The following is a 9,423-nucleotide window of genomic DNA, read 5'->3' as shown; positions in this document are numbered from 1 at the left end:
GCTGGCGCCTCACATCCACCACTTCCACTCAATGGCGCGGCAGAAGGACGATACCGCCAACATCAAGCAAGCCCCGCCACCCATCAAGTTGGAAGAGGAGCACGAGTGGGAGCAGGAGGAAGGGAGTGTACGGCGAGGCCAACTATTAGGTGGCCTTCGACTGCGTCTTGGACGCTGGTCTGAGGATGGACTCAGAGAGGACGGCCTAATCTGCTCGTTTCCGTTGTATTGAGGCGCCTAGCGACGCATTCCGCGAGCGTAAGCAAGTCCCTCCGCCGGTGCAACTAGCTTAGTTATAGGATGTTATTATTGGTTAATTTTATACTTATGGAGGGCGGGGCGTCAACCCGTTGGCTGGTCAGCTGGGGTTGCTGTCAGCCCACCCGAGTTCGAGTCCTGGCTTGGACTCGTGGTGCTCGTGGAGTTTCTCCTATAAAAAAATGCCAACGAGGGTTAGCCCTTGGGTTGGTCTCATTTTTTTAATTTTATACTTATGCTACGAATTAAGTCTCAGTGTGACTAATTTTCCGCCCATACTATGAAAGAAATTAATTCTACCAATGAAATGTGTGCTTCCCTGCAAAAAAAAAGTTGAAATGTGTGCTTGCTACATGTTCTACTTCTACCAATGGGGTTTGGGAAGAACTATAGCCTGCCAGAAACTGGTCGAGCGGTTGGAGGTGCAGGCGAGTGGCTCAGTTGCTCGGCGGCGGCCCATCTGGCGGTGCGGTGGCTGCGGTTGGATAGGCGGGCCAGCCGTCTTTCCTGCTCGGTGGGATGGGGCGGGGTGACGGCCCCCCTCCCTGGCTTGGTGCTCCGGTTCTGGCCGGCCTTGCTGGCCCGGCGTGGCTGGCGGCGTGGTGGGTGGTGGGGGAGGCTCAACCCCCCTCGGTTGTGCGGTGGCTGACCACCGCGGCTTCTTTGCAGCGCCTCTGGTGGCGTCGGCGGACTCCGAAAGCTCCGGCTAGTCGTTTCTTCGGCGTGTGGGGGTGTGGTGGCAGCCCACCTCCCTGCTCAAGTAAGGCTTGGTGGTCTCCGTGGCAGTGCAGTGATGGGCGCCAGATCTGGCTGGATTGGCCGGCTCTGGCTCGCCGGCGGTTGCTGGCGGTGAGGATGGTGGCTCCTGCGTGATGGTGGTGTCGTCGTCGCGTGGGAGGTGTGTGGGACGGCAAGTTTGCGGTCTGGTGGTGCTGCATCATCGGTTGCATGGGGGTGCTTGGTGAGGGGGCTCCGAGCGAAAGCCTAGACAGCACGACGTCCGTGGACGTCATTCTTCCTCCTTGGGGGTACGTTGTGGAGCCTCTCCTTTCCTAACATCTTCGGACCATGGCCAACGGGCGAAAGCCTAAGACTCCGGTGTGAGTCGGGCGACGGTGTCATTCTGCAACGTCGCGACCCCCTTGGGGGTGTCGCCTTGAAGGTCATCGATCCCCTTCGCAATTTCCTGGAGCTGGCCATGCACGACATCACAGTCGGTAGGTGCCCGGCTGGCGATGTGAGTGGTAGGCGCGGATTCTTGTGTGGCAACGATGGCCTATGGGCGGAGTTGGTTTGTAGCTGAGTTTTGGTAGTCGGTCTCATCTGGCGTGTTCGAGGGGTTGTCGTGCTTCACTTTGTCTTTCTGGAGTCGGAGCTGCTGAGGAGGGCCCTTGCGGCAACGATGACGCGAGGCGGGTGGTCGGTTCCAGCGCTGGCTCGGCGCAGGCTCGACGCTTTTTTTCCTGCTATGCTCGTTCACAGAGTCGGAGCTGCCTGGTAACAGGCGTGTGCAGTTGACTGTTTGGCATCGGCCGGTGCAGGCCTCGGCGTTTGCTTATGGTGAGGGCTACTTCGTGGTCGTCGATGATGGAGTCGGAGTCGCCCTTGTGGAGGTGTGATGACGATGACACCGAGTTGCAACCTTGAGGGCGTTCTCTCCTTTGGCGACGTGTGTGCGTTCTTGTGTTGGTTGTCAGGTCGCCCTGTGTGTCCTGTATGGACGTGTTGTAACGGTTTATGTCCGGTTTTCCGTTAATTAACCGGGCAATTCTCTTCTTCTTTATTAATGAAATGAGGCAAAGCTTTTGCCTCCGTTTAAAAAAAAACTAGTCGAGCCAGCAGCAATTTTTTGGAGGGACTATTATTTCATAGCCTTCATAAATTACGGCGATCGCCTCCATAACGCATTTAGTGATCCAAAACACGGCGCATCCGCTAGAGTTCCTCCCACACAACCACATCATCCATCGATTCATCAACCTATTTACCCGCACAAAAGTCTTGGGCACTCGAATGAACGCACAAGGCCGCGACCACGGACGGCGCCAGCACGACGAAGTGCAAAGCAGGAGCCACACATCTCACCACAACACTAGAATGGAAGCTAGCTGTATCTCGCAGCGTGAGACGACTAGCCAGCCCCAGCTCACACCTGCTTTGCCGTGCCATCGATGCATGTTCATTCCCTCCACGCGAGCGGCTGCACGCCTCGCTCGCCCTGCCGCCGAGTCGCGGTACAGCCGTACAGGAGACCGTCGGTTCGATGCGGCTGTCGCCAACCCGGCCGGGCCGGGCCGGCAAGTTAGGCACGGCAGCAGCTGGCGCCCGCTGGTTAAGAGAAGATCCGCCACTATTATACCCGTCCAGGCTTCCGATGCAGGAGAAGATATGCCTCCGTTCCTTCGTCCAACTAGGAAGATTCAGCGGGGACCACAGCAGATCGCCAACACACTTGCTCCATTTCTATTCATCATCCCGTACCCGTAGTACCACCACCACCACATCGCACTGGATTTGTTATTTACGCTCGCTCAGGCAGGTCACCGTGGACTGTCGAGAGTTGAAGGCGCAAGTGAATGTCGGATCGGCAGCAGAGATGTGTGGATGCGTACATCATTTCACCCCAGAAAGTTTTTAGCATCAGCAAAAGGACACTACAGGAAGAAAAAAAGAGGATCCAGTTTGATCGAGTATTCGAGTACCACTGCTCACTATTAACCTTCCCTTGTTCTCCTGTTCAAGCGGCTGTGCGATGATCTCCCGTAGATCGTCATCATCATCATAGAAAACCCCGGAACACGGCAGCCCCACCGATAATAACTGGCCGGTGCCCCAGGTCACATGCGTCGCTGTACTAAACAGCAAGTGTCACACAGCATGTAAACACAAGTGCCCACACACACACTGGCCGGCTGCCCCAACTTGAGGGGAATCCTATGTGCATCTACGTGCTGGACTGCTGGTGGTACAAGGCGGCAGCACAGAAGGCACGTTCTCGGGGCGAAGGTGAGACTGGACAACAGGGGGCAGTGATCTTGCAGAAACTGGCATGCAGCCACCAAAGAAAAGAAAAGAAAACCAGAGACCACATTGTCCCAGTTGACTGCGCGCAGCAAGCAACTTTGGATACCAAGCAGTGAGCATCTAGATCACCCGTGGGGAACTAGAATAATAACAAATAATAAACCGTGATCGCCCGCCCCACTGGTGAATTTTCAACGGGACATCTGCAGACCATGTCAAAGGATAAAAGACAGGCGCGCCGCGCAACACGGATAAAATAAAATCCAGAGTGGCCAGTGACAAAACCACCTAAAAGACAAGCTATCAGCAGCAGCAGCTAGCAGCCATAGGAAGTCTGCCTAGACATCTATGGTAGATTTCAAGCGACAATTCCAGTCCAGGTGAAAGTGAAACATCCTAGGAGGCAAGGGAAAAATAAATCAATTCTGCCAGATATTTTTGCCTACCATCTTCATTTTTTGGGGTTTCTGGGGCCCTGCATATGCAGCGCTGGATTTCTCCAAGACATTTATATCGGACAGCTTCTTTACACACCTTCAATTCAAGACCAGGTCTCAAAACATAACATATGCTGCCACTACTAGCCTGCATAGCTGTCACAGAGAGAGGCAACTAAGGAGCAGACAGACAAGATGAGCCCCATTCCAGCCTATGCCATGGTGGAGCTTATCAGCTAAGATAGCATTGTGGGGGCAGCAAACCAACCAAAAGTGAACTTGCCAGCCAATGCCAGGTGCACAGCTGATGCTTAGCCTTTGCAAGATCTAAGCTACTTGCTACATTGATAAACATGGAACTAGACGACTGATCTAGACGGACGATTCATGCTACTCCAAAACTTTACAAAAACCTTTTGATTGCCACAAAACTGTTATCATTAAGGTAGGTAAGAGGAAGGGGGAGGAGAAAATGGAAGGGGGGGAGCACATGGTAGACGGGCAGAAGCCACAGGTGAACACTACTTAGTATCTAGGGACCTCCTTGAGAGGCAGCATGGGCATTGCAGCGCTTGGCGAAGAACCTGCAGGCGAGGATGATCCAATATGGACGCCGCTGCGAGAGGAGAAGCCGATCTCATCTGCGCCATCCGGCGGAAGCTGGTCCTCCCTGATCATTGTGCGGAACGATATGGAGCCACGCTTTGTTGACGTGTCAGAGTTCCGCTCGATTTCTCGGAAGCTCTGGTTGGCCACAAGCGATGAGCCCTCATAGTAGTAATCGTCATAAGGCACCATCTCTGCTATCTCCCTGTTGCCTGCATCTTTGAGTGCCAATGAATCACGGACAGGCCAGTATACCAGCAAGAGTATCCCAACAGTTGTGCCGGATAGCATCATCACGAATGACAAGAAGACAATGACCTCAAATGCTTTATCTCCTGGGTTGGGCATCACTGAGAACCCTAGAAGAAGCACCCTGATAGGAAGGAAGAAAAGCACCGACATTATCAGCCAGGAAACCCTCTTTCGCAGCGCCTTGTTGATGACCAAGGATAACACCCGAGATCCAACATAGGAGACATAGCTCATCAGGACGGCATCGATAAGTCCCAGAAAAATGGTGCCAAACAACGGATAGGTGCAAACATTGGTGTCCCCAACTGGCATGGACGTCTGAATGAAGTATTTAGCAAACACTCTCCTTCCCTGTGCACTGTTCTCCTCCTTAACAAATGTAGGCCCAACAAACACAAGAAGGGCCTGAACGAAGAACACCGGAACACAGAAAACCAACATGTAGCCAATGGTCTTCAAGTTCCATCTCTGGGTCAAAGTGCCCAACTCCCTCTTCTGTAATGAGCCATGCAGGAGGAAAGCAAAGCCAAAGAAGATGCTTGGTTCTGCAAACCCTAGATTGGAGAGAATGTAGGCATCACACGCGATCTTCTGCCATACTAAGCTGGAGAACAGCTTTCTCTTCAAGAAGCTCAATCTCACAATCTCCCCTACTCCCCACCAAATAGTGATGAGAATCAGAGCAATGCGAGTCACCCAGGGACCATTAAAGTAGCCGAGTGAGAGCAAGGTCCCCTTCCGAATCCGAAACCAGAAGTAGACTGACTGAAAAATGCAGTGGAGACCCAGAGCAGCAAAGGCCGCAAACAGTCCAATCGTCAACCAACCGACTGCTTCGGCAGCTCCTCTGGTCAGGTGCATCACCCGAAGAACAGCTGCCACGCATGCTCTCTGCTCGCATCGATAGCACAATGACCCACAAATACCATAGACTCGGCCTGCTTCCAAGTTCCAGCTGTGTCCAGCTTCCACAACACTGTAATCGACGAATAATTACATTAGATCGATCGAGGCAACAACCCAAATTTGGTAAGTACAGGTACATGCTAAAACAAACAAAGCCAGCTCTCTAGCAAAATTGGTTTGGTTTGATTGCACCCTAAACCTCAGGGGCACAAGCCACAGTAATAAAAAGTTCCATTAGTTACTAGCACACACGCAGTTCATAAAGACATGGAGTAGTACCGAGACGCCCTAAGCCGTAACAAGCATAGCATCCGATTTAACCAGCTAATCAACAAGCACAACCAGGGCATGTAAAACATTGCTTGCATCAAGCAACTAAAACCTTACAATTACAGCACCAAAAGACGGTAACATTTAACCAGCAAACACTCCTGAAACAGCAAGCATAGCACTGGAGCAGCATATTCTACTCGTTCTCACCAACTAGGCGGCTGGAGACCAGCCCATTAAGCAGCGAGCGAAGCAGAGATCGCCAGAGTAAGCTGGCAGCAATATTAAGATGACAGCGAAAGGTCCGCGGGAATCACCTCGGCAGGGGGTGGGCGGGCGGCGGCAGGGGACCTCCCCGGCGGTGGAAGCTGCGGCAGCGGGGACCCCCGATGGGATCCGGTGATTCGGAGGCCGGACGGGAGGCGGCGGCGAGAAGCTGTGGGATCCGGCGGCGGGCGGGGCGGAGGCGGAATGGGGGCGCTGGCGGTGCAGGTGGGCGGGGGCGAGGGGGAGTGGGGAATGGGGGAGGTGGAGAAGGTGGAAGGGGAGAGAGGAGAGAGAGAGAGAGGAGGATGGGAGGAGAGAGAGTCGAGACAGAGCGAAGAAGAGCGGAGGGGGTGGGAGACAGCCTGTCTCCAGTTGTCTTGCGGCTCGGTAGGTGCCGACCCTCGCGCCTCGGCCGTCCCCACCCGAGCCTACGTGGGAGCGGGGTTTTGTGCTGGGTGCACCAACGCGTATCACAAGGCAACCTAAGACTGATTTCGCCCACCTAATATTGGGTGTCAACCCATGATCAAAATGCATTTTTCCTTTGAAACTTATGTGTTTCCTTGTTATTACTAGTAAGCGTGCACGTGTAAATGCACGTCTCGACTAATATACAAGTATATGTGAGAATAACATGCATACAAAGATAATTTGATTGTACCAGAAAATATTACAAATCAATGCTGGTACAATTTGCATATATAGCCTTTTTTTTATTTAGAGATAGAAGACAAACACATCAATTTTTGTGGCCATTCCCTTGTGAACACTAAAGGAGGTGTTTATCTTTAACAAACAAAGCAGTGTGCTCTTTTTCTGTTATGAAATAGAATTGTAATGGAACTAACAATAGGTGATTGCATTGATCTTGAGTTTGGGACAACCAAATAACCAACTGCAGGCTACCAAAAGCGCATCTAGATGATAGCTCTATTCAATTTTAAATTCAGTAGCACAAGCATAACCTCTACAGACGTTGAGACAAAAAACTGGTGTGTAGGAAATAAATTCAGACAAACATCACAATGTTTCCTTCTTGTGTTTTTACCTGCAGTGTTCTTTTTGCTAAACAATGCTTTGACGAGGTCACCTTTAAATCTTTTGAATCACGAGCACCCAGCTATGACAAGACATAGCCAACAAACTAACTGTTCCCAGATTTTCATCCATGCATGATGTCCACAAACATTTGATGTATATGCTACTTTCAAGACCTGAAAGTTGGACTCGGAGATTGTTAAAATGTTTAGGATTAAATGCTAATCTTGATCAGAGGCAAAATACAAACAAAGAAATAGAAATACAATTTAGAGTATGAACTAACCTCCTCCCATCAGGATTAAATGCTAATTCATTGATTGGTCCAAAATGTCCTTTAACACCACCAATCTCTTCTTCTAAAATCTGAAATTCACAACAAAATCCTGTCACAGAAATTGACAATACCTTGATGCATTCAAATTCAAATTAGAAGAATCACGACAAAATTGTTAGACCACAGTTCTATATTATTTTCTCTGTTTATCACAACCAAAATGGGTTTTAGTTTATATAAACAACAATATATTCTCTGAAGTGTTAGTTGTTTTCTTTTATTTCTTTGAAACTCTCTCAAGTTGTACTCACAACATATTACAGAGAGGTTTGTATGGTGGCTCCTGTACAGGAGTATTTATTTGAATTACATGGAGTATTTTATTTGAATAATTTGGTGTGTTACCGGGAGATACCAGCTAGCGCCATGTTTTTGTTCATTTATGAATTGGATCTTGTTTTGGTTCAAAATTCAGGAGATACCAGCAAGCAGCTATGTTTCCTGGACCATTTGTTGATCTGTTAATTTATTCTTGGTGTGTTGCTGTTCCAAGAAGCAAGTATTGAGATGTCTACTGTTTGTGAAAACCTACAGTTGAAAAAGGCCAGCCCTATATCCCAAAATGCCTACAATAGTGTCTGCGAACAATAATCCCTTGGAGATAAACTGAGGCTGCTACCTATGAAAAGTCCAGCCCTACTGCAATTTGTTAAATCTGCACATCAACCGAATTCAGAAACAGAATATAAGCCAGCCCTAGTTCATCATTGTAGGCCAGCATGAAACACACTCTAAAAAAAGCCTAAAAAGCCACTATTATTGTCTTACTGCTATTGTTTGAAGTTGAAGTCTACCCTGTTTTACTCCAAAGTCAATTCAGGTTTATTTAAATTGACAGCAGCGTAGTCATCTCAACAGCACCTTAGTCAACCTGTAAAATTTACAACAAATCCAATTCGTATTGAACAGCGCCGTACTGTAATTTGCTGCAATTTATTCCAAAGAATCGACTAAATCAGCTTCTACCAGCACTTGAAGATGACTACAGTACATCAACTTCTACTCCGAGGAGTACCATCTTGTCTACAACAAAGAATTGACTGCTCCGAGGGGACAAATCTGGAGAATCACTTGGAATAAATCTTTGGAAATTTTAGATTATCACAACAAAGAAGCATTTTTATTCCGTGACTCTGAATTTATGCATAAACGCAGTTTGAAGGCGAAACTGAATCCAATGGTGGACAGCGGGTGGGTTACCTGATGTGCTGGTCGACGACAGGTGTGTGGCGGTCAGAGACTTCTTCTTCTGAATACATTTAACCCAGCCATGAGCCCGTGACTAACTGGGTGATCATTTTATCCTGCAGCTAAGCAAAACCAAAAGAGCACTGCTGCCCAGCATGCCAGCTCTTTTGGAAAAAGAGAAGTGCTACCAACTTATTTTCTCCTAGCATTTCATTTGATAATGGGGTTGGATTTGATCAAAGCAAACAGCCATGCCTTACTCTGTCAGTTACATGCTTACAGCTAATGAAAACCATTGCGATTCATGAAAACTACGGCCAAGGAATAAAAGGAAAAGAAACACGGTGGTCATGGGCGCCTGAGTTTCATCATCATCGAAAAACACCATGGGAAAAGTACTATAGGGATTGAAAGGGGAAGAGATGACATGGTCGCTACTTACCAACGGATGGAGCAGAACGTTGTCTTGGAGATAGGGCGGAGAAGGGCGGGGCTGGTAGCAGGAAGACCAACGACGGCAGGCAGGAGAGCAATGGGGGATCTCGAACCGGCAGGGAACTGGCGGCGGAGGGCCCCGCGCCACCGTGCCGCAGGCTCCGGCGCGACCTCGTACGCCGACAGTAGGCCCACACGCGTCCACGCCCCTGGCAGCGGCGGCGGCGGCAGCTCCCGCGTACCTCTCGCCGCTGAGGATGAGGGGCGGCGCGTAGAGCAGGTTCGCGTGAGGGAGGCGAGGCAGGCACTGGAGAGGCGAGGGGGTACCTGGTTCCTGCGGCGGGGCTCCCCCGGCGCGCGACGGGCGGCGGCTCCGATGGGGCGGCTCCCGGGGCGACGGGCGCG

The 9,423-nt window shown here is 50.3% G+C and overlaps 1 protein-coding gene and 1 long non-coding RNA gene across 2 annotated transcripts; both read right to left on the bottom strand.

Moving 5' to 3' along the window:
* Positions 1-3,804: 3,804 nt before the first annotated feature.
* On the bottom strand, positions 3,805-6,266 carry LOC119277947. Its single transcript, XM_037559295.1, has 2 exons — positions 6,071-6,266; positions 3,805-5,553 (listed from the first exon to the last, which is right to left on the bottom strand). Exon 2 carries the CDS (start codon positions 5,436-5,438, stop codon positions 4,245-4,247), a length of 1,194 nt encoding a protein of 397 aa, XP_037415192.1. The 5' UTR covers positions 5,439-5,553; positions 6,071-6,266; the 3' UTR covers positions 3,805-4,244.
* Positions 6,267-7,074: 808 nt separating this feature from the next.
* Positions 7,075-8,806, bottom strand: LOC119281878. The gene is made up of 3 exons (XR_005138572.1): positions 8,596-8,806; positions 7,345-7,424; positions 7,075-7,234 (listed from the first exon to the last, which is right to left on the bottom strand). It is a non-coding gene; the product is annotated as an uncharacterized LOC119281878 (long non-coding RNA).
* Positions 8,807-9,423: the final 617 nt, after the last annotated feature.

Source organism: Triticum dicoccoides, chromosome 3B (assembly GCF_002162155.2).
Source record: "Triticum dicoccoides isolate Atlit2015 ecotype Zavitan chromosome 3B, WEW_v2.0, whole genome shotgun sequence".
NCBI lineage: Eukaryota > Viridiplantae > Streptophyta > Magnoliopsida > Poales > Poaceae > Triticum > Triticum dicoccoides.
This window is presented reverse-complemented; position numbering and strand designations above follow the sequence as displayed.

Excerpts from the sequence above, each read along its gene's own strand:
- LOC119277947 (XM_037559295.1), bottom strand. The coding sequence starts at position 5,438 with ATGCACCTGACCAGAGGAGCTGCCGAAGCAGTCGGTTGGTTGACGATT.